The sequence below is a fragment of the Mus caroli genome, unplaced genomic scaffold (genome assembly GCF_978045245.1).
Source record: "Mus caroli unplaced genomic scaffold, Mus_caroli_1 scaffold_2, whole genome shotgun sequence".
Lineage (NCBI taxonomy): Eukaryota > Metazoa > Chordata > Mammalia > Rodentia > Muridae > Mus > Mus caroli.
The window spans coordinates 139,765,978-139,792,654 of NW_028227257.1; the positions used below are offsets into that span (position 1 = coordinate 139,765,978).

Genomic DNA, 26,677 nt, shown 5'->3' on the forward strand with positions numbered 1-26,677 from the left:
TGACTGAGTCACCTCTCTAGTCCACATCTTATTTATGCTATTTGTTATAGTGTTTGAATTTTACCTAGAGTAATAAGTGAAAAAAATATGAGAGAAACCAATAGGAGACATCAAAATATCCTTATTTGTAGATGATATACTACATATAAAAGATTTTAAAGACGTTGCCAGAAAAAAACACAATTCTGATGAACATTTTAAGCAACAAAACTAACATGAGTGAATCAAAGGTCTTTTCTGTAATTATAATAAAAATGTTAGGAAAAGAAATAAGGAAGGAAGCCATTTGTACTTTCCTAAAAAAAAAAAAAAAAAAAAAAAAAATACCCTGTAAAATATCTAACCAAGAATTTAAAAATTTTAACAGTGATAATTTCTAAATAGTGAAGAAAGAAATGGAAGAAGACACAAGTAAATGGAAGGACCTATCACATACATGATATACTCATAAGAAAAATGTCTTTATGAAGTACATTGCCATGTGCAGTTAACGCATAAATAAAAGTAGTTTAAAACTTTATTGAATCACTTATTTTGTTACTTTCTTGGAAAAAATATGTGTGCTCTCACTAACCAAGTCAAGGAGTTTTCTACTATCCAATAGGTTATCTCAATATATGTACTAGATCTAGACACAGACACATTTATATTTAGTACAGATAAAACTGGTTATCAATTATATGCCATATATTGGTAAAAGGCAAAAGAAAAGCTGCTTTTCTCATGTACTAGGTATAGAATGCAAAAGAAAATATTTTGTAGACTATCTCAGTTTACCTTGAGATATCGATATTAATTTTTATGTTTGTTCTCACTCATTTTTACCTATGATATGCAGATATTATCCCATCAAAGTATTAGCAGATTATCAGAGTTATATCAATATTTAAAAATGTAATGTGATTCATGCCTGTGACTATCCCTCCCTTCCTTCATATTTACCTCCTGCCTGCTTTTTAAAAAATGTTTTACATATATAAGACATTTAAAATTCAAAAAGCTTATGACTTTGAATATTTGAACCATCAATCATCAGTTCCTCTGAACCTTTATGAAAAGAAGTAAATTCTGATCAATGAGGCAGAAGCTGAAACAATGAGCCTGTGTTTTATAATACAGCATCTAAAGTCATTGTTAGATGAATATATCTCAAATGTTTCCTACTTTTATGAAAACAAACACTATCAGCCTTGGGTAATAAAACTATTGAAACAGTTCTTAGAGACTTTATAATGTCTTAGACATTCACTATCTTAACAGGCACTCATGGTTGAATAAGCCAGATATAAAAGCAGTGAAGTCAACAGCCAGTACAGTCTCTATTCTTTTAATTAGGAAAGAATTGTTTGAGATAACACAGGAATGCATGAAAATAAATCCCACTAATAGTGTCTACTTGTATGATGAATTCCCAGTAAAATCAGGGGAAACACATGACTATTCACTCTCCCCTCATCTATTCAATATAGTAATCAAAGTTCTAACTAGAGCAATTAAACAACAAAAGGAGGTCAAAGGAATACAAATTGGGAAGGAAAAGGTCAAAATATCACTATTTGCAGATGATATGATAGTATACATAAGCGACTACAAAAATTCCAACAGAGAACTCCAATGGCTGAAAAACAATCAAACAAACAAACAACTTCAGCTAAGTGGCTGGATATAAAATTAACTCATACAAATCAGTAGCTTTTCTCTACTCAAAGGATAAACAAGCTGAGAATGAAATTAGAGAAATGACACCATTAATAATAGTCACTAATTATATAAAATATCTTGATGTTACTCTAACCAACAAGTGAAATATCTATATGACAAGAACTTAAAGTCTCTGGAAAAATAAATCAAAGAAAACCTCAGGAGATGGAAAGATTTCCCATGATCATGGATCACAGGATTAGCATAGTAAAAATGTCCATCTTACCAAAAGCAGTCTACAGATTCAATGCAATACCCATCAAAATTCCAACTCAATACACACAGAGATAGAAAGAACAATTCTCAAAATCATCTGGAATAACAAAAAACCCAGTATAGTAAAAAAACCTATTCTCAACAATAAAAGAACTTCTGGGGAAATCACTGTCCCTGAGCTCAAGCTATACTACACCACAATAGTGATTAAAAACTGCATGACATTGATACAGAGACAGAGGTGTATTAATGGAATAGAACTGAAGTCCAAGAAATAAACCCACACACCTATGGTCACTTGATCTTTCACAAAGAAGCCAATACCACACAGTGGAAAACACAAAGGATTCTAAACAAATGGCATTGGTTCAAGTGTCAGTCAGCATGGAGAAGAATGCAAACTGATCCATTTTTTTTTCTCCTTGTACAAAGCTCATGTCCAAGTGAATCAATGACCTTCACATAAAACCAGATGTGTTGAATCTAATAGAAGAAAAAGTGTGAAAGACCCTAAAACACATCAGTACAGGGGAAATTTTTCTGAACAAAACACCAGTGGCTTAGGCTTTAACATCAATTGACAAAGGAGACCTCATGAAAGTGAAAGCTGCAAAGGACATTGTCAATAGCACAAAACAGCAACCTATAGATTAGTAAAAGATCTCACCAACCCTACATCCAACAGAGAACTAATATCCAAAATATATAAAGAACTCAAGTAGTTAGATACCAGAGAATCAAACAACCCTATTAAGAAATGAGGTATGGAGCTAAACAAAGATTTCTTAACTGAGAAATCTCAAATGGACAAGAAACACCTAAACATCCTTAGTCATCAGGGAAATACAAACAAAACTTCCCCAAGATTCTATCATACACCATTCAGAATGGTTACGATTAAAACTCAGGTGAAAACAGATGCTGATGCTGTCAAAGATGTAGAAAAAAAAAGAACACTTCTCAAATCCTGATGGGATTGTAAGCTGGTCAAACCACTTTGGAAAACAATCTGTTGCTTCTGGAGAAAAGCTGAAATAGTTTTTGAAGACCCAGCTATACCACTATGGGACATAGACCCAAAAGATGCTACAACATATAACAAGGACATAAGCTCCAACATATAATAAGGACATATGCTCCACTCTGCTTATAGCAGACTTATTAATATTAACCAGAATTTGAAAACAACTCAGCTGTCCTCCAATGGAAGAATAGATACAGAAAATGTGGTACATTTACACAATGGAGACTATTAAAAACTCAATTATTAAAAACAACTACTTCTTGAAATTCACAGGCAAATAGATGGAACTAGAAAATACCATCCTGAATGAGGTAACCCAGACACAAAAGAACACACATGGTATGTACTCACTGATAAGTGGATATTAGGTAAAAAGCTCAGCATACCCGAGATACAACTCACAGGCCATATGAAGCTCAAGAAGAAGAAAGAAAAATGTGTGGCTGCTTCAATCCTACTTAGAAGGGGGAACAAAATAATCATGAGAGGTAGAGGGAGTAACCTGAGAAGGGGGAAGTGATAAGGAGTGAAAAGGGGGGTCAGAATCAGGTATGAGAAGAGACCAGAGAGAAGTACAGAGGGTCAGGAAATTGAACAGAAATATATAGCAGTAGGCGATGGGGAACTGGGGTTAGTCACTAGAAAGTCCCAGATGCCAGGAAATGAGCAGTTCCCAGGACCCAACAGACATGATATTAGCAGAAAACCAACAAAGGAGAGATAGAACCTATAGAGACCACCTCTAGTAAATAAATGTGACCCCAGTTGAGATATGGGGCCACCCCCTCATCTCAAAAAATTTAAACCAGACTTGTACATATCTAAAGGAAATGCAGGGACATAAAAACAGAACAGACACTGAAGGAAAGGCCATCCAGAGACTGCCACACCTAGGGATTTATCCCATCTGCAGATACCAAACCCTGACACTATTGCTGTTGCCAAGAAGCACTTGCTGACAGGAGCTAGCCCTTGAGAGGCTCTGTCAGCACCTTCCCTATACAGATGCAGATACTCACAGTCAACTATAGGACTGAGTCCGAGGACCCCAATGATAAACAGTTGAGGCAAGGAATAAAGGAGCTAAAGGAGATGGCAATCCCATGGGGAGAACAACAATATCAATTAACTGGACTACCCAGAGTTCCCAGGGACTAAACCACCAAGCAAAGAGCACACATGGAGGGATCCAAGGCTCCAGATACAGATGTAGCAGAGGACTGCCTTATCTGGCATCAGTGGGAGAGGAGGCCCTTGGTGCTGTGTTGGCTTGATACCTTAGCATAAGAGGATTCTAGAGCAGGGAGGTGGCAGTGGGTTTGGGGGGGAAGGAGTACCCTCATAGAGGCAAAGAGGAAGCAGATGGGATGGGAGACTTATGGAAGGGAAACCAGGAAAGTGACAAACAACATTTGAAATGTAAATAAATAACCAATTAAAAAGAAGAAAGTTCTTTACAACAGCTAAACTCAAGCTTTGTTTTTAAATTCTGCATTCCACTTATATTCAATTGAAAAGGGTCTTGACATTACAAGATGATTCTTTTGTTCTTAGTGATATAAATACAGATATCATATTTATATATGAAGAGAATGAGGTCTGTAGAGATGAAGTCCTTCAGAAATTCCCCATACTATTAACATAGAAATGGTCAGAACAAGGTGTTGGCTTCTTTTGTACTTTTTACCATCCAAGAAGTGAATTGATGGCTATTTCATTAAAATTGTACCAGTGATAATGTCATTGTATTAATATCTTCAATTATATATTTTTCCTATTAGTTGTATTATATTATTATCAAATCACCCTCTTTCAAGAAAATTCATTTGTTTGCTTGTTTGTTTATTTGTTTATTTTTTCTTCAAGACAGTGTATCTCTGTGTAGACTTGATTGTCCCAGAACTCTCTGTAAAACAAGCTGACCTCAAACTCAGAAATTTGCCTGGAGGCTTTCAACCAAAAGTATAAGCCAATGTATTTTTAAAAATTTTCCACCACACAAATTCCATGATTCTAGGGGAAGTACCTGTTTTATTCATGACCATATACTTACATCTATAATGAATCTTGGCTTTTCAGCATCTAATGAGATGGTTTTTAATTTAAGCAAACTCAAACTTTTCCTTATATTTAACCATCCCTCCATCCCGGGGATGAAGACTACTTGATCATGGTGAATGATCATTCTGATGTGTTCTTGGATTCAGTTTCCAAGAATTTTATTGAGTATTTTTGCATCAATACTCATGCAGGAAATTGGTATGAAGTTCTTTTTCTTGGGTCTTTGTGTGGCTTATGTATTAGTATAACTGTGGCTTCATATAAGGTAGTGTTTCTTCTGTTTTTATTTTATGAAATACTTTGAGAAGTATTGATATTATGTCTTCTTTGAAGATCTAATAGAATTTTGCACTAAAACCATATGGTCCTGGGGACATTTTGGTTGGAAGACTTTTAAAGACTTCTTCTATTTCCTTAGGGGTTATAGGATTGTTTAGATGGCTCATCTGATCCTGGTTTAAATTGGTACTTGATATCTGTCTAGAAAATCACTGATTCCATCTAGATTTTTCAATCTTAGCACTGCCTATTAGTGAGTATCTGTTGAATGAAGGTAAAATGATGTTTTAGAACTATATAACTTGACATAAATTTTAGCAAAAGGTAATGGCAATATCTTCTTGACTTTCTCCATTCCCTTTCATATATACACTTACTATCTTTAGAATTTATAATATTTACCATGATTGAAATATATATATATATGTTATCTTTTACATTCCATATTTTATTTCCTCCCCATGATCCACCCTCCTACTGTTACACATCATGTACCTACTTCCTACACTCATTTCTCCACGTGGATGTCTCCACCCCTGACCCCTCCTGACCTCTAAATTCCCTGGGGCCTCCAGTTTCTTGAGGGTTAGGTGTATCAGCTCTGAATTAACACAAACCCAGAAGTCCTCTACTATATATGGGTTGGAAGCCTCATATCAGCAAGTTTATGCTGTCTGTTTGGTGGTCCAGTATTTGAGAGATCTCGGGGGTCCACATTAATTGAGACTGCTAGTCCTCCTACATGATCGCCCTACTCCTCAGCTTCTTTCAGCATTCCCTAATTCAACAACAGGGGTCAGCTGCTTCTGTCCATTGGTTGGGTGCAAATATCTGCATCTGACTCTTTCAGCTGCTTGTTGGGTCTTTTGGAGGGGAGTCGCGATATGTCTGTTTTTGTGACCACTCCATAGCCTCAGTAATATTGTTAGACCTTGAGACCTCCACTTAAGCTGGATCCTGTTTGGGCCTGTTGCTGGACCTTCTTTTCTTCAGGCTCCTCTCCATTTCCATCCCTGTAATTCTTTTAGGCAGGAACAATTATGGGTCAGAGGTGTGACTGTGGGATAACAACTCCATCCCTCACTTGATGACCTGTCTTCTGGCTGGAGGTGGGCTTTATAAGTTCTAAGTAATATAAAATATCTTGGGGTAACTATAACCAAACAAGTGAAAAACCTGTAAAACAATAACTTCAATTCTCTCAAGAAATAAATTGAAGTAGATCTCAGAAAATGGGGAGATCTCCCATGATCATGAATTGGTAGAAATAACATAGGAAAAATAGCCATCCTACCAAAGGCAATCTATAGATTCAATGCAATCCCTATCAACATCCCAACAGAATTCTTCAAAGACATGGGAAGAGCAATTCTCAAATTCATCTGGAAAGGCAAAAAATCCAGAAGAGCAAAAAGAATACTTAATAATAAAAGAACAGCTGGGGGAAACACCAACCTCAAGCTTTACTACAGAGCAATAGTGATAAAAACTGCATGGTATTGTTACAGACAGACACATTGACCATGGAATAGAATTGAAGACCCAGAAATAAAACCACACACTTATGGTCACTTGATCTTTGACAAAGATGCAAAAAAAAAAATACAGATTATAAAAAAGAAAGCATCTTAATTAATGGTGCTGGTCTAACTGGCTGGCTGTATGTAGAAGAATGAAAATAGACCCATATTTGTCACCTTGTAGAAAGCTTAAGTCCAAGTGGATCAAAGACCTCAACATAAAACCAAATACACTGAGTCTAATAGAAGAGAAAGTGTGAAAGAGCCTTGAACTCATTAGCACAGGGGGTAAATTTCCTAAACAGAACTCCAATGTCTCATGGTCTAAAATCAAGAATTGATAAATGGGACCTCATGACACTGGAAAGCTTCTGTAAGGCAAAGGACATAGTCAATAAGACAAATTGGCAACCTACAGATTGGGAAAAAAACTTCCCTAACCCCACATCTGATAGAGGGCTAATATCTAAAATATATAAATAACTCAAGAAGCTAACTACCAAAAAACCAAACAACCCAATCAAAAAATGGGGTATAGAACTAAACAAGGAATTCACAACTAAGGAATCTCAAATGGCTGAGAAGCACCTAAAGAAATGTTCAAAGTCTGTAGTGATCAGAGAAATGCAAATCAAAACAACCCTGAGATTCCACCTTGCACCAATCAGAATGGCTCAGATTAAAATATTAGGTGACAACATATGTTGGAGAGGATGTAGAGAAAGTAGAACACTCCTCCATTGCTGGTGGGATTTCAAAAGGGTACAATCACTCTGGAAATCAGTCTGGAGGTTCCTCGGAAAATTGGAAATAGACTTACCTGAAGACCCAGCTATACTACTCTTGGGAATATATCCAAAAGATGCCCCACCATGACACAGGGGCATGTGTTCCACTGTGTTCAAGCAGCCCTATTTGTGATAGCCAGAAGCTGGAAACAACCTAGATGTCCCACGACAAAAGAATGGATACAGAAAATGTGGTTCATTTATACAATGGAATATTTCTCAGCTATTAAGAATGAGGATATGCTGAGTTTTGCAGGCAAATGGATGGAACTAGAAAATATCATCCTGAGTGAGGTAACTCAGACCCAAAAAGATGTGCATGATATGTACTCATTAATGAGTGGATTTTAGACACACACACACACACAAAAGTACCTGAGATATAGTCCACAGAACTCAAGTGAGGATGCCTCAGTCCCACTTGGGAGAGAGAAGAAAGAAATCAGAAGTGGGGAAGGAGGGAGGGACCTGGGAAGGGAAGTGGACGGGTTAGGGGAGTTAATTTGGAGAGGGAGGAGCAGAGCCCTATCTGGTATTGGGTGAGGGAAATGGACTGAAGCCCTGAGGGCCAGCAGAAAGAATGGAAACAGGCAACCTTGGGACATAGAAGGTTAGAGGGACCCTCTAGAATACTCCAGAGACCTGGGAGATGGGAGACTCTCAGGACTCAAAGGGAGGGATCTTAGATGAAATTCCTGACAGTATAGGGAACTTATAATTCCTATATTATTAAAACAGTTTATATAATAAATATTTTTCAGGTATTCACAAATATTAGCAAAACTTCAATTAAGAATATGTTTGTGCACACATACAATAAATATGTGAGAAACTAAGGAAATGGTTTTAGGTGTAAAAAGGTGTTGTGTTGCTTCCCTCCTATTTAACATTCTCAGATTCCATCAGGTAGCTGATTTGCTCAACACTGAAAAAAAAAAAAAAAAAAACCAAGACTCTTCTGTTTACCCAGTGGTAGCTCTTTCAAACTGACTGTGGGTCCTCATATGTACAATGTTGCTGTGCAATATGATTTTGTTTTAGTCAAAACTTGGTGAATATAGTATCTACTATAAAATATCTTAGTCTATTTCTAATAAGTAAGGCAAATACAATTTTCAGGTCAATGCCATAATAGATACCTATATGTACATTAAATGGTGGTACATATAGTTCCTGGCTATGCAGGATGGACCTCTTCCTATACTGAAAATCATGAGAAGAGTAACAAACTGAGAATATTGTTGTGATTCTCTTCTTTATGTTCCTACTTAATTGATGACTTTACAAATTGCAGCTGTTCGTCTTACATTCTTGTGTTTTCCCAATCATCTCTCCTGTGTTTCTTAACACATGTATAAACTCCCTCATGTCAGAAACATGTTCTCCATTTGCTACCTACATACCAGTTTTTATACAATGTGTGTTATTCAGTTTTGAATTTACCAAATGTTTGCTATGAGGTTGATACATGCAGCGTTTGTCCTAGTTCCTAGGAGCAAAGCTTTAAAGAAATACATCACTATAAGACAAGATAGACATAAACAGATCAATAAATGTGTTTTTATGTTCAGAACTTATAACAAGTCTTATGGAAGGTTCATGTCATGAAATGACATGAATACCTACTTATGGATAAGAAAAGAACCAATAAATGTCTTTGATATTAATGGGTACTATAGAGAAGAGCAAAATCAGTGAGGGAGAAAAAACATGACAAAAATATTTTTATATCACAGTCAGAAATGTTTTATTAAAATGGGGGATATTTGAGTCTGCAAAAGATCTATGAGAAGAGCATTCTAAAAAAAGAACAATCCAGACAGAAAGAAAAGTAATATTAACTACCCTGAAACTGAAGGAAATTACTTTGCCTCCAAAGCAGGAAAGTCAGTGTTACTAAAGATGGTTGAGGGGGTGATAGAGTCGAAAAATATCACTGTGGAAAGATCAAGAGGTTTTGGGTGGGTCATGAAATTCATGACAAGGAACCCTATTGTCGTCATGCGTAGATGTAGTTACAGGTGTTATGAAGAAAAGGAGTCAAGTCTTACTTGCCTTTTATATGTGTGTTCCTAAATTGAAAAAAAGAAAAAAAAAAAAGGCTCCTCTGAGGGAAAGTCTAGGAACCAAAGTAGAAACCAGTAAGAATTTGCTAGAGACTCGAGGTAAAAGTTAGTTGCTTTAGTTTCAGTGTAGAAAGAGGTCCAATGTTAATGAATGGGAGTTGTGTTTTAAAGGAAAAACAAAATGCACAATGGCTTATTGGAACTGGATTAAGCATGAGCATATTTGTCAAGTATCTATATGTAGAACATAAGAAATCTTGAGTAAAGATATCCCTAGGGCCTGAGGGTAATGCTCATCATGATTATAGAAGGTGCTTTCAGGAAGACTGTAAGACAGACCTGTATGTATCCATTGTCTTAGATCAATACAAGGAAGAAACACAGAAGACAGTCTGGCAATGTCTACCTGATCTTTCACAGAGCTCAATACTTGAGAGAAAACACTGAACTCAGTATACACTATTTACTATTTATACAAAAGAAAATCATGGAGCCGCGCGTGGTGGTGTACGCCTTTAATCCCAGTACTCGGGAGGCAGAGGCAGGCAGATTTCTGAGTTCGAGGCCAGCCTGGTCTACAAAAGTGAGCTCCAGGACAGCCAGGGCTATACAGAGAAACCCTGTCTCAAAAAAACCAAAAAAAAAAAAAAAAAAAGAAAGAAAAGAAAATCATGTTGGCCAATACTTCTTGCTGAGTCCTATTTCAGTGGTGAAACTATATAAACTCTCAGATAGATCAGAGAATCACTTGCTTCTCTAGTAGCTATGTGTATACACTACCTTTGACTTGGCATAACTGTTTTCAGAACAATGCTGTTTGATATCACCTCCGATTCCTGTGTAAGAATTGAGGCCATGGTTCAATTCACATGGAATCCTCAGACTTACTAACAAATGGCTTCATTATGTTAATTGCATTGTCTGTATTACTATAGTCTGTCGGTGTGCTAGAAGTAAATTGTATTGTTCTTAAAGGATTCGTTCTTCAAAGTGCACATTGGCCACAGCATAAAACCTTAGCTGGTGACAAATTTATTATGTAATTATTTGTTCTCATGTCTTTTTAGAAGCTATATGGAAAACCATTGGCATATAATTATTATCCTTCATACATATGCATATGTGTGTAACATATTTTATTTGTAATCTTTTGGCATATTTTTCTTTAAAATATTTAAAAAGCACAGTTATTTAGAAACTTGATGATAGCATGGCACAATTCTTCAAATATTTTGAGATCTATTTTTATAAAATGATTCTGGGAAATAACACAAGGGAATTGTTTTTTTACATTTGAGATGTTATTATGTACACCAAAGGAATAATTGGTGATGAGGTGATTTCAATCTTTCCAGACATCGAATGACCTTATGCTTAAAATATCCTCGACACATTCGGAAGGACTCCACATGACTTTCTCTTGTCTCTGTTCTTTGAAGCTTCTTGAGTAAACTATCCTCCATGGTATTCCTTGTATTGTCAGATGACTCAGAACTAAGCTTTTAAAGAAGCAAAAACTAGAACAGACATTTTCATTTCATGGGAATAAAAACTTACTGATCTAAAATAAATAGAACAATATCAAAAATGTAATGAAGAACTTTCAAAAATGTACCTTTAAATTTTAAATGCTGAAACCAATTTCTTTCTTTTTATAGTACCATTACTACTATTTAAATTAGTAAATTATAGCAAAGAATGCTTAAAATCTACTCTATTTTGTTCAGGATGATCCCTTAATAATGATTCTGATGTGATCCTAATATGTAAACTGATGTATTTAATAGTATATGTATGTGGTTTTTGTGTTTACCAATAGAAAATGACACCATCTATTGGACAGACATGGGCCTTAATAAAATCAGCAGAGCTAAAAGAGACCAGACTTGGAAAGAAGACATTGTTACCAATGGCTTGGGTAGAGTGGAAGGAATAGCTGTTGACTGGATTGCTGGTAAAAACCTACGGCTTCATTTTCTATTTATTCAACAGTTATATTTTTCCTTGGATCTTCATTCTTGTTTTTAAAATTTCTGGTTCTTGTTTCAACCATTTTAAAAATTCTTTCTAGCCAAAGGGGTAAATAACCTCTGCATTTGGTTCATCTTTCTACTGCCTTTGGATAAGTGTTTCTATGCAGATGGAGAGTTGGTTTTGTTAACTCTGCTCAATTCTCCAGAGAGTTACACAAGGGAAAAACAAAGTATAAGAAGTTTCCTTTTGCTTAGAGCCACTATAAAGTTAAAACAAATACTTTGAACATTTGGAAAAAATTTCAACATATTTTAACTATGTCAATGTATATCCTCATAATTTAAACCAGCAAAATATGAGATTGGTATTGGACGTTTCTATGAGCTAGTTTAATTACAAATGTTTAGGAAATGCATTATAAAAAAATAAACAAGCTCTTAGTTATGTGAAGACTGAAAACTTAATTTCAAGCATAATTGATAAGTAATTCTATTTTTTCTAACTTGATTGTGGGCATTTCTGTATTTCTCCTAGGCAACATATATTGGACAGATCATGGTTTCAATTTAATTGAGGTTGCAAGACTCAATGGCTCTTTTCGTTATGTAATTATTTCCCAAGGACTGGATCAACCAAGATCTATAGCCGTTCACCCAGAAAAAGGGTAATTTTAAGGTTTACATGTATTTCCTTAAGTTATATTAAGAAAATTTAGACAGTAACAGTATTTTAACTATAATATTTGCAGCAAATAAGTTTTGCACAGAAAATATATTTGATTTTTCAAAGAACTGTTGGATGAAGTCATATTTATCCTAGTATAATGTATTTCAGTCATGCCCATACCCCATTTCCTCTCTTATCCCACACCAATTTCATGAACTCATTCTTCCCAGCTAGACTTGCTCCTACTTTCTAAATTTTTACTTATTAGTATATGTTACCCAGTGAATTGAAATAGACTTGAGTGAATATACATGATAGAGGACCATTTATGAGATCACAGGCAGCTTCCAGTGCATAAGCTGCAGGGAATAAAATGATTAACCTTCCGTCAACAACCATTAACTGCCAAGAGGGAATCAGGATAGATGGTACCCAAAGATCATACTCCTTATCCATGATCAGATGCTGATGGGCACATCTCATGTGCAGATAAACACTTCTGTTAATTAATGACATGTAGACTCAGTGGCCTACATTTCTTCCATAGATAAGCCAAATGGAGAAGCAAGATTTTAAATATTGACACATTTAATTGTACAATATTTGTCAATCATTTCAGGCTTGAATAATGTCCTAGTCAAAGAAATTGGCACCAAATTTCAGAATAAAATTAGTTCCTACAGGTAAAGTAGCTGCTGACTTGTCAGCATACAAAGAGACATGTTTGGGGAAACAGAAAAACTATTTCCCTTGAGTGCTCTATTTTACTGGGACTTCTAACTCATTTTCCTTTATGGATTGTTTGTTTCTTAATTGGCCTATCTTTCTTTTTGTTATATTAATTATACATATTAGTGTGTCATAGTGACATTTCATACACATACACAGGCATTATAATAATCTTTATCTCCTATTATTCACTTTTAACCTCTTCTTTTTTTTAAATTTTTAACATTTTAATATTAATAATCTCTTCTTATACGTAGTGATTACCTTCTCCCATCCAATTAGTACCTACTTTTCTATGACAGCTTGTGGGAGTGAGTTTACCTAATGAGTTTCATTAGGAGTACATATATGAATCAGAATCAAGGTTTATGTGGTAGCAAGCTGACATCTTATCAGAAGTTATACTACTAGAGAAACTAAGGCTCCTTTCCTCCCTCCCCCTTTCTCTCTTTCCCCTTTTTCTTCTCCCTGTTCTTCTCTCCCCTCCCACTCTCTCTTTTTCTCTCTCTCCAACCAATAGCTGTGTATATCTTCTCAGAGAGTGGCAGTGTCTCTTGAGCCACCTTACCAAGCATAAACTACTTATAAATCCTCTGGGGATGTGATATGTGGAGCCTTCTGAGTACCTCTCTTCCTTTGTGAGAAAAAGCTGATTTCCCCAATGTAGAGCAGGTCTTGAGTAGGTAACCAGTGCAGCTGAGAGTTCAAGTATGTACTAGCAATGTCATAACCAAAGACACCAAACCAAACGCTGTCTTTTATCCACCTTTTATCTGTCTCTTATACATTCTTTTGCCTCATCTTTCAAAATGTTCCATGAGCACTTTATTTTATAATGTGCTATAGTTGTTCCAATTAGGGCCTAGTGTTATATTGTTTTTTCTCAGTACTTTCTTGATTTATGTGTTTCTATAATAACATGTTAACTACCACTCACTGAAAAAATAAAAACAAAGAACCTTTTATGACCAAAGTTGACAGCATTACTAATCTATGGTCATGATCATAAATATTTAGAAAGCAATTTGAAAGGCACATCATATTCATTTACCAAAACAAAGGCAGGAGCTTTCCCCCTAAAGCTATATCCTCTCCAGCCACGTTTTATCCAGATTTATACTACCAGCAATAAATTCCCATCTCTAAGTGGGCGTCAAATACAATCAGAAAGTGGTTGTTTATCCTCCAGAGTCAAATTACTAATGCACCAATGGGCATATTTTGCCAGGCAGATCATTTTTGTTACATAAATAATTCACAGTTGAATATAATTATGGATAACAATTCCCCTTCCAACAAGCTGAACATCTTCTAAAATCAGAAAAGCTAGCTTTCAGGGAAGAAGCTATCAGCTCAGTTCCAGCTTGGTTTCTCTCTGTCATGTAACCAACACATATCATATTTTCAGTAATAAGGTCTTGCATACCAGCTACTTCTTGTGTGAAACCAAGAGCAGTAACATTAACTTCTACTGTTTTGAAGACTGCAGAATCTTCCTGGCTGGCATTTTCATTTAATAACGTTATGGTTTGGGGGAGAATCTTTATCCATCAACTCAAGATAACCCCATCCAACCTCTTTTTTGCTCTTAATTTTTATAAGTTTACAGAGTAATTGTTTCCTATATGGCTTTAGCATTCACACACTTGGTTATGTTGGCTCTCCCTTCTCCTTTTATTGTCAGTTCCCTCACTTTGTATCTGTATTTAAACTTTTCTAAAATCTAGTACTTCTAATTTTTTTACTCCTCTCATGGGACTCTCTATAGTTTTCTTGCCTCTACACAAACTCCCACAGTAATACACATATAAAAATTAGGAACTAGGATCCACTTATGAGAGAGAACATGAAGCACTTGGATTTGTGAACTTGTGCTTCAGAAAAAAACATATCTCCTACAGTGTTTTTCTGTTCTGCAATTTTTGTAGTTTCGTTTTCCTTTACAGATGAGGAAACGTTGATTGTGTACATATACCACATTTTCATTCCCTGTTCATCAGTTGATGGGCATCTAGGCTGATTTCTTTGCTTCTAGTAAACATGGGTGTATAAGTTTCTCTATTGGAGGATTTGGACTCCTTTGGGTTTATGCCCAAGGATAGCACAGTTGAGTTCTTTAGTGGATCCATGTTTAATGTGTTGAGAAGCATACACACTGGTTTCCATAGTGGCTGCACCTGTTTTAATTCTCATGACAGTGACTAAGCATTCCCCTTTTCCCACATCTTCACCAGTATATGGTGCCATTTGTTTTCCTAATATGGCCACTCTGATTACAGTGAACTTTACTTAAATGATTTTAATTCAAATTTTCTTAATGAGCAGGTGTGTTGAAAAACTTTTTAAAATATTATTTGCCATTTTAACTCTTTTAAATGCTAAGTTTCTCTCTCTCTCTCTCTGTGTATGTGTGTGTGTGTGTGTTTAGATTTTTTATTAGATATTTTCTTTATTTATATTTCAAATGTTATCCCCTTTCCTGGTTTCCCCTCCAAAACCACCTATACCCTCCACCATCCCCCTGCTCACCAAACCAGCCACTCCTGCTTCCTGGCCCTGGCATTCCCCTATACTGGGACATAGAGCCTTCACAGGACTAAGGGCCTCTCCTCCCACTGATGATATACTAAGTTTCTTAACCTATGCTTTATAGTTATTTGCTTCTATTTAGTTTTTATGTAATATATATATATATATATATATATATATATATATATATCAGACATGTATTTGTAAAATATTTTCTTCACTTTAACTTCTTAATGTTGATGATCTCTGATGCTCTTCTGCTTTAAGGGATAAATTTTACTCTTGAATTCATTGTTTTTATATTTGACTATGCCTTTAACATTCTCACTTGGGAAACTTGCAAGATATACTTTCAAAAATTATTACAGCAACATCCATCACTCCATATAAACACCAAGGATCAGGTTTATAGAATTTAATCAATGTGTTGATCTGACCATTAGTGGTAATACATGATGAGTTAGAGGATAAAAAGAAAAAAAAATCTGTGTGTGTGTGTGTGTGAGAGAGAGAGAGAGAGAGAGAGAGAGAGAAGAGAGAGACAGAGAGACAGAGAGACAGAGACAGAGAGAGAGAGAGAGAGAGAGAGCCTAAAGAAGCTGGAGGTGAGGAATTTCAAGCCGACAACTGTCATGGATTAGCTGTTAAATGAGGGTAGAGCTGAAAGGTAGTCAAAGCACAGGAGACATCAGGAGATACAAAGTACAGCTCCAGCAGAAGTCTGGTTGTCATGACACCTTTTATGTACAAAGGGGAGCATTTCTGAATGAGACAAACAGGAACTAGATGCTTTCATGTGACACAGGATAAGCTTGTTGATCTGCCTGTTTAAAGCAGTAACAAAGTGAAAAAAAGATGAACCAGGGCTAGTTGGGCCATAGGATCATCAGCATGAACCATAAACTCTGGGAACACCAGCTGTAAGAAGGTAAGATGAGAGTGCTATCAGCCAGTGGGAACCAGTGTGACCTGAGAAGTCTCCTTCCCACACAACAGAGCTTCTCCACTTTGCTCAGATGTTACTCCATTGTCCTACACTCCTCTACTTTATCACTGTAAAACTTCCTCTTCTCAATGAAATGCCTTTCTTTTTTTACAAGATCAGAAAAGGTTTTCTTTAATTTTTCAATATTTATTTCTCAGCCCCTTTGGATTGTGGTTTGTGCTCATTGTCTCATTCCTGAGTTTTCTCAGCCACGTGACAAAAATGTTTCTAGGTTTTACTTTCCTTGTTTTCTTTTGCTCCCTTGCCTCCTTTGACTATCTGCCCAAGAACTCAGTTTTCTATTCCTGCCTTCAGGAGCCATGATGCTTCTGGTTCTATATAAGGATTCCTACAGCTGGGAGGGCATCTGCACTGCTTCTCTTTATTTCCTACACTAGATCCTTTTTTCCCTCTCAGTTTATTATGTGAACAGATCTCAATTCTGGTCTTTCATTGAATTATTATTAGACATACATATAAATCTATAAAATATACTATATATAATATACTATAAATATTTTCAAAATATTAAAAATCAATTTAATCTCTTTATTTCAAATTCCCTTTATACTTATTTACCTGTTGTAGTGGTGACTGTATGCTACAATGCTTTGGCTCCTGACAGATCACATGCATGAAACCCCAGGAGCTATCTTTCGACATACATGGCCAGACAGTGGTGGTACACACCTTTAATCCCAGCACTTGGGAGATAGAGGCAGGCAGATTTCTGAATTTGAGGCCAGCCTGGTCTACAAAGTGATTTCCAGGACAGCCAGGGCTATACAGAGAAACTCTGTCTCACCTCCCCCCCCCTCAAAAAAAAAAAAGACACACAAGCATACATTAGCTTATTTAAAAAAAAAAAAAAAACTCAAAGGCTGGATACTCCTAAACCTTTTCCTGCTACCCCAGGACCAACCCCAGAAGTAGTCAGTGGCCACTTACCCAAATTCTCACATGGCTCATTGGCTCTTTCTCTCCTGCAGCTCTCCCCTTCTGCCTCCAACCACATCCTGGCAATCCTCCATCTTCTTCCCCGAGTCCTCTAAGGGTCTCTTCCCGTCTCCCGTGGCTCAGCAATGGGCCAATGGCATCTTTATTAACTGATCAAAAACCAAATAGAGGCAAGGACCTTTACCATTTGGACACACAGATTCCAGATTGAATCAAAGCTCTAGAACCAATCTCTAACAGTCTGTCTCTGAACCAACCTTGCATTGCCCCTACCGCCACTGACTTCCTTTCTTTAAACCTGGAATTTTCAGTGTTATCTCCCTCCAAAATGAAATTTCTCTTTCCCCTGGTTCCAATAAGCTATAAGCCATCTATCTCATCTACCCTCAAATCTTTCCATTTCTTTGTGTAGACATTAGTCAGATTCAGCCTTTTGCTTCATTGAAAGACCTATCAGTGACTCAGCAAGATCTCTGAAAATAGTTTGGACTTCCTAATCTATATCCATAATGTAAAAGTTACATCTCAGTTCATGAGCCAAGAAACTTAATATTTATAACAATATTCGATTATTTTTATGGACTTCCTATGCCCTCTTTTTTGAAAGCATTTCATAAATAGTTACATGAATGGAGCTTTTTATTTTTGCAGCTAAGAGTAGAAATGATTTCTAGGAAATAATTACTAGTATTTGATAACACTAGTGACAGTTGTCCCTGTACACATTGGCATGCATTTATTTATTGACTTGACTTCAGTGGAAAAGACATTAAAATGAAAGGTTTATGAAAATTATTCAAAATGACTTCCAAGTAATGTTAACATAGAATTTTAAGTGCTAAAATTCCCATCTTGGAAATAAAATACAGCATTTTACAATTCTGTTTGAAATTAAAACATGGCAAGTGAAACTGTCCAGGGAAAAGGGGACATAATGGAATAAATTAGCTAAATTCGAGATATAAATGTGCCATGTAGAGTGGGCATGAAGCCTGTTTTGAAACAATAGAGACTTGAAGTCTTTAAATGTAGCCAAATGCAAAACTGAAACCACCTAGGAATTTAGTTCCAGTTGAAAAGTCTGATTCTTCTCATAGATATTTTCCCCCTTTTGGCCGCTTCTAGGTATTAGGCAGAGTTGAATGTAATAATTTTCCTTATACTGAAAAGTTATTTTCCATGCATGAAAAGTATAGGACATCATAGCATGATATAGAAATATCTTCAATCATGTATGACATAAAATTGTAAGTAAAACTAAACATTACCCTCCTTTGTTAGTCACCAGGATATATGTTGTCTATTTTGATTGAGCATTATATATCTCTGTATAAGAGCATATATATATATATATATATATATATATAATTTTTCATATGAGTTTAGCAATTTATTACCTAAATAAAGAGTTTAATAAAAATAGAATTTGATTTTGAAAAATATTTAAAATGCTTAAAATTTTTCTGTACTAAATTTACAATGTCTCCACCATATCATTCAACATTATAAGCATTTGGTAGCTGAAAAGCACGACCTCCAGTGGGAGAGTATCCAACACTGGAGTGATACTCTCCTAGATGTGTTGTATGTTCCTAAAAGTGCTACCTATTCAGCTCTACTTTTAGTTTCAGACTGAGGGGAAAATGTATTCACTTTGACTTCATATTTATAAGATATTATTTAATTTTCTTCCATTCCAAATCTCTTGACCATAGTGAAGTGATGCATTAATTGACCATCCGCACACAGTTATATTTGGTTTTGTATTGTAGGACATCCCTTCTGGCCACTCTTACATGCAGAAAAATTTGTATGAAATCTATATCTAGCATAGTTTTTATTTTGTTTTTACCCAGAAATTTTATCAGTGTTTATCTCAGCAGCTTGCATGGAATCATCATAATTCAAAATAAAGAGAGGCTATTAATATTAAATACTGTAAACTTGTTTCTCAAAACTGAGCTCCTAACTGTTCAGGCTAGCTCCTCATATCATCTTTTTTTATACACGGACATCTCTTGTTATATTCATTATAACTCAGGAAAAAAGAATTCAATATAAAATCATTAGCATTGACAGAACAATATACAACAAAGATAATGGTATTAGACTGTATTTGTAGTGTGTAAATTTGTTTTCTAGCTTGTCCATTGTTTGGTCCTATGAACAGGATACATTCACTTTCAAAGCCATCATTTCCACAGCTGTGAGAAATGGGGCTAAAAATGTTCACCTGCCGACTTAGAGTATTTGTTCCATAAGCTCCACAGAATGATACATAATTGCTAGGCATTTGGATTTGAATGAGTCAGTTTATTAAATTTATAAGGAGCAAAAGTAAAACAATAAATAACAAGTTGCAGATAGAACCAGAGAGATCAAAGCATCATCAAATTACTCACAACACATCTCAGAAATGAATGAATTAGCCTAACCATTGAGAGGAAAAAAAAGAAGGCAAAATCATTAAATTGTGGGCTTCCAAGTATCTAGCAGAAATTGCTTGGAGAAGCCAGCTGGAGTCCTTGGTGAGGAAGTATTGCCTCAAGTGAGGCTTCCAACTTAAAAACAACAAACAAACAAAACAAAAAATAGCACCAGACAGAGGCCATCGAATCAGGGCTTTATATTATCCAGGAAAAACTGACTGTGGAAGCTGAGACAGTCAGGTTGGGAAATTCCAAACAGCATTCCCCAGCTTCTCCATAGACAGACTGCTGGCTTTCTTTTTCACTGTAAACATTTTTACATTATCTTGTTTGGAAATAGTCTGTCTTCTAGATCTCCTCAAGGACATGGAGGTGTTTTGTTTTGTTTGTTTTGGTTTTTTGCTTTTGTTTTTGTTTTAGAATCACCTTTAGCTAGTTTCTTCAGGGCCCAGGAAGTAAGTTTTACCACAAAGAAGGGAGTCTGCTTTCACTAACCTTGAACAGCTCCTGATGGCTTACCAATATAATGTACATTACACTGTTCATTTAAAACTGTGCTTCCTCCCTTGGTTCCTGTACTTGAAAACAGATTAGCATTAAGGTAAAGGTTTATTATATGCTTTTCCATCCCTACTTGGATATGTTTAAAGGTGATGACAGTGACTCTCCTAGTTGCCAGTGGGCCTCCATTGTAATTCAACACCTTCTGCCTTTTAACATCTGTCCTTAGTGACTTAAAGGGCATCATTCATTCATCTACAAGTTTACAATTGTAGTATGTAGAAACTGTCATTTAAGGATTTTGATTTTACTGTATACGTGTTTTATGCCTTTAAACAATTTCATACTAATAATGTATTAGTCAAATTTTCTATGAAATTTTCCCTTTTTAACCATAAAACTTGTACATATGAATGAATATATAGTGTCTTCAGAATTTAGTTACTTGTAATTTTAGTCACACCTCTTTCATAATGTTGTCAAATAGCAACATGAATATTATTTACAGCTTTAGAAAACTATTAAAATAATCCAAAATAATATGCAAAAATTGAATGTATGTATTTTATGAAGTTCAAGTTTTGAGGTTAATTAATAATTTCATATGTGTATACAAAAATAAACAGATTGTCTTTTAGGTTTCTTATATGAAACTTTATGAACTTTCCCTGAATCATACTAACGCATGTATTAATCTTCACAGAAAAGGCATACTCCTTCCTGTCTGAAATAGAGATTACCATATTTTTCATAACTTTAGTTTTTCATAGATTGAAACCTTATGTTTACACAGTTAGGAACAGTTGTATTTCTCTAAAAGCACGATTTTCTCTGCTATTGTTTAAATACTGAAATTTATGAATAAATGAATGAGTTAAAAATGAATGGTTATCTTTATTGTTCACATTCTTTTTCACCATCTTTTGTTTCATAATACTTTAGCTTCTCTTTCTGGACTACATATTATTACACATTATAGTTTTTGAGATTATTAAAATGAGAATGCTTTCTTTTTAAAGTGTGATATGTATATTGAGCTGGAATCTCAAGTTAACCTTTACACTTTAAATTAGAATGGTTGCATTTAGGAGTTATGGTTACAGTTGAAAGCTGCATTGATTGGTCTATAGCTGCATGAATTATACTCTGCTAAATTTTTAAATATCTTAATTATTGGATGCTATATGCAATTCTGAATAAAATAGAAAAAACCAGTCTTTATTGAGCTGAAACTTTAGTAGAGGAAAATGTTCAAAATGAGTAAGAAGGTAAAGGCTAATGTAATGTTTTACTCTATTCTGGGTGCTTTCCTATTAAGATGTAGGCTTCATCATGTAATTATAATCAAAGAGACACCAGAGGCCTCATGAAGAAAAAACTGAAAGGAAAATAAAATACAGGGTTAGGCAGTAGTTTGGAGAAGAGAATTTCAGAGAGAATATGCATATGCAAATAATTCCTCTAAACCATTGAGTTCATCCCTGTGAGGTCCACATCTGGTTAAATATGTTTTAAATAAGATTTCATTATTAATTTTAGAGATATTTGTAAGTTAAACTGTGCGGTTTATTACTTCATTCTATTTTGAACATTTTACTGTTAAGAGTTTTAATGTCATCTTGCTGTTTTATTTGATGTCCCTTAATCTGTTAATTATTATAAATGATCATTTAATTTCAGCTTCTTGTTCTGGACTGAATGGGGACAAGTGCCTTGTATTGGGAAAGCTCGCTTAGATGGTTCTGAGAAGGTCATGATTGTAAGCGTGGGAATAACATGGCCCAATGGCATCTCCATTGACTATGAGGTCTGTTGCATTCCTTTTAAGATTCTAACGTGTGTTCACAGCTAACTTGCTATAGCCTACTCTTAATCCTTATTAATTCATTAATAAATAACCAAAACAGTTTGTACTGTTGCTTTCCAATCACCTTTTAGGAAAATAAATTATACTGGTGTGATGCTCGCTCAGACAAGATAGAGAGAATTGACCTTGACACTGGTGCGAATCGTGAGGTGTTGCTGTCTGGGAGCAACGTGGATCTGTTTTCAGTTGCAGTCTTTGGGGCGTACATCTACTGGTCTGACAGGTAATTTATTTTTTCATAAGTGTTTGAGTCTCAGAATGTTATTTCAGTGCCATTTCTTTGCCCTTGAAGGATTAGCCATACTTTAGCAAGGTTACAGAAAGGATTTCAGAAAACCATGTAATTTTTAGAGAGAAGGTTAGCCAGCAAGGCTCTCTAGCTATTCCATGGTCAAGCATTTCAGCACCACACACTGCAACTGGTTCCTTTTTCTTGCATTTGTGCCAGACTTATCTTCAGTTTTACCTTGTTTTATTTTAATTAGTTGAAAACTGTTAACTCTGAATCTTCAACTTTTTGGCAGAGCACACGCCAATGGGTCAGTCAGAAGAGGCCACAAGAATGATGCCACAGAGACAGTAACCATGAGAACAGGACTTGGAGTTAACCTAAAGGAGATCAAAATTTTTAACCGAGTAAGAGAGAAAGGTCAGCATACTTAATGAAATATGCAATTAATACATTTTGTATCATTTATTGATTTGTTTTTAAAATTTAAGTAATAAAGTGGATTATTAATTAAGTTCAAAACCTCCAAATCCCCTATTTGGTGATTCTTTAATAACCAGAGAGAATTCTGATTATTAATAACCAAGGAAACAAACATATAAGAGTTTATATACATGTATATTACTTGTTTTGTGAATATGTATTGTCATATGATATGGGACAAGTCTTGAGAATGAGTTTGTACTAGTAACTATATTTTTAAAATCTGGATTAACATATTTGACAAAAACTACAAAGCACAACTAGGGTATTAGAAAAGCAATTGAATTTTTTGTTTTGGATTACTCTTTTAGAAGAAAAGTTGATATGGCTCTGGAAATGGTTGTCTTCAATGTGAATTTATGAATCATTGCTTCTTTGATGGTGGTTTTGCCTATGGTGCTAAGGACTAAACTCAGGCCTTGGTATTTGCTAGGCAAAGGCATCACCCTAAGCTAAATTACTAAACTTAGTAAGTTAAATCTGAATGCTTTTGTTTGACTGCAATATATAGTCATATATATTACTTCAAATTGAAATTCAAGAAACTAAAACCTGTGAATTAAAAATTCATTAGTGTTTTATACTTAATTTTTATAGGCCAATCTTTAAAAATAAAATAAAATGTTAAGTATTACAACTTAATATTCAGTTCTAGCATTTCTATAGGAGTGAGATAAACTTTTGCAAACATCAGAAAGTGATTGTACATTTGTGGGTATATCTTTCTCAGGGACCAATGTCTGTGCCAAAGAAAATGGTGGCTGTAAGCAACTATGTCTTTATCGAGGAAATTCCCGAAGAACCTGCGCCTGCGCCCATGGATATTTGGCTGGGGATGGAGTTACATGTCTAAGACATGAAGGGTATTTGCTATATTCAGGAAGAACAATATTAAAAAGCATACATCTTTCTGATGAAACCAATTTAAATTCCCCAGTACGGCCCTACGAGAACCCAAATTATTTCAAGAATATTATAGCCCTGGCTTTTGACTATAATCAAAGAAGAGAAGGTACCAATCGAATCTTTTACAGTGATGCCCACTTCGGAAATATACAGCTTATTAAAGATAACTGGGAAGACAGACAAGTAATTGTGGAAAGTAAGTACAAATGGTAATTGTTGTATGCAAGTGTCCCCTGAGCCTAGAGGAATAATGGTGTTAAATGGATAAAGCAGCTGTGCTCACACAAGTTCATGTTCAAGAATGACTAGGATTACAGTCTATTCTATCTATCCATTCTCAAGTGTCAAAAGAGCAAGGACTTGCATGTACTGTAAGCAGTAGCTTTAATCATAGCTACAGCATCTTATCATCATATTTGCTTCAGATAAGTCTTGGAATACTGGTAATTTGTCTGTACCAAAATTATTTTAGATGATCTTCTTCAAGTGTGGGTAATTTGGTAGCTTTAAAGTATCTCTAATGATTTTCAGTTATTCTTATTTTCTGAAAAATTATGAAACATCAATGTGTATGTTTCTTAAAGAGGTGATTTTAAGTGATTTATGCTTGAAGATTTCATTTCAGCAGGGAAAGAGCTTTGCTATCAAGTACAAGGCTGTAAGTTATAAAACAAACTAAAATCATTGAAAAGAAATGTTACTGTAACCACTCAAGCTTCATGTTTCATTTAGGATGGATTATCCATACAAATTACCAAAATCACTTTCCTCTATTCATAAATATTAACATCTTCATACAGATTCTCTCTGATCTGAGTTTGTGATTTCTGTTTATTTATTCCTGCTATTTCACTGTAGTGAATCAGTCTTTGAATTTATATTTTTAAATTGCAATGTGTTATAATAATTTAATAATAATTTTTAAAAGATATATAGGCTTAAACATGAAGCTTTGCTTCAATAACGTCAGTGCCCATCTCATCCAGAGTGGAAAAGGACCATTTCCTCTAGATTTTTTGTAAATCTATGTAGCATCCTTAATTATAAAATGGATTGGTGATCAATGAGCTAATCACATAGCTAACTTATACTGACATATTATGAACATTTAGTTCAGTACAGGTCTCTGTTTTATTCTTTGGTAACATGTGCCCAAGTTTGCACTCATTGAACACTCATATTTATTGAATTTATTGATAATTTATGTGTCTCATGAATATATTAAATGGTACACTTGCTATTTATTTGTATAAATGTAAATATTTGTTTAACATAGAAACCTGGAAGCAAGTTAGTCAAGAAACTGGAAACCAAGTCACATAGCCAGGGTATTTTATTTCTTATAGATGGCCAAGCTTAAATACCCCATCAATTTATATTTTTACCCATTGAATATGAAAAGGGTTATTTTCCCAAAGCTTTGCCAATTACAATTTTATAAGACTTATTAGTTTATGGAAGTCCAATATTGAAAAATACTTTTTTATATTATGTACATTTACTTGATAACAATACAAACTAGCATCTACTATGCTTAGTTTTTAAAATCAGTTCAGGTGTCTACTTTCTAAACTCATGGTCACAATTTTTATTCTATTGGTTACTACATTTTAATAATTTCTTACCAATTTGTATATTTATGGCCTAGTACATTATGACTTCTCTATATCTCTGAGTCTCTATTTCTCCCTGTTAGTTGTTCTCTTTTTTCTCTCTGTGCAACTACAATGTAACTTACTGATTATGGAATTAATATATATTTGACACCCATTGAATCTTTGGGTATGTCTGGATGAGGGTTACATGTATATTATTGTTCAGTTTCCTATTTCCCACTCTAATAGAATTCATCATTGCAAATATTCATATTAAACCACAGCGTATTAATTAACTTATTTATCATGTACAGTTTAGGCACTCTGGAGGTAAAAGATGAGTATTTGTCCAGAGAGCCTTAGAAGCCACATTTTAATGAAGAAAACTGCAAGCAAACAATCATTATAATACAGTAGATCTACATGATACCTGAGGCCTTTAGATACCACAATCAGGCTGGTGACAAATCTAATGAAAGTTTTAAAAGGTGATGCTGTGTAGAACTGAATTAAGGACATTTCCTGGATAGATAGGATTTTTCAGCTGAGTGGACCAGATGGCAGGATAGAGGGGAGACATGTGATTCTGGACCTGTGCTTCTTCTCAGAGTGTGAATCCCTGGGGAGCCTCAGTACACTATTGAGAGACAGAAGAGAACACAATCAATCTCAAAATATATGCATATTGAAATATCTGTCTTTTTCTTACAGCTGAGTTTTATTCTGATGTCATAAAAGCACTAGTTGTAACTGCAGCTAAGCTTTCACTCACACAGTGAATCTAGCTGTACTGGAGGTACCTCTACTTTGCACTGTAACTTATAGGGTGGGGAAAAAAGCAAACAGCTAGTTTAACTTAAGCATAACTTCGAGGAAAGAATAACATCAGGATGTTTGTTTGTTTGTTTGTTTGTTGGTCTTGCTGTTGTTGTTTTATCAAATCTCAGGGCTTCTCTCCACATCTCTTCAGCTTTTTGTGTGAAGAGAGAGACAAGATACCTAGGCATTTAGGTTGCTTTCTGAAGGAAACCAACTATTTGATTGATTGCATCTGCTGGCACTTTCCCCAAGATGCACCCTATCCATTCCCAAACAAAGAATAACATCGAAGTAATGATGCACAACATCGTGTGTGGCAGAATTTTTTTTTTTTTTAGGGAATATATATGGCA

The 26,677-nt window shown here is 35.0% G+C and overlaps 1 protein-coding gene across 3 annotated transcripts in view; it reads left to right on the top strand.

The window, feature by feature from the left end:
* Positions 1–26,677, top strand: part of Lrp1b (LDL receptor related protein 1B) — a 2,026,300-nt gene that overhangs the window by 1,482,399 nt on the left and 517,224 nt on the right. For all 3 annotated transcript variants that reach the window (XM_021181392.3, XM_029472167.2, XM_029472172.2), the window contains exons 36-41: positions 11,475–11,609; positions 12,164–12,293; positions 22,106–22,232; positions 22,364–22,515; positions 22,817–22,941; positions 23,735–24,106. In XM_021181392.3, coding sequence (XP_021037051.1) covers positions 11,475–11,609; positions 12,164–12,293; positions 22,106–22,232; positions 22,364–22,515; positions 22,817–22,941; positions 23,735–24,106 — 1,041 coding nt within the window. The remainder of the gene's footprint in view (positions 1–11,474; positions 11,610–12,163; positions 12,294–22,105; positions 22,233–22,363; positions 22,516–22,816; positions 22,942–23,734; positions 24,107–26,677) is intronic.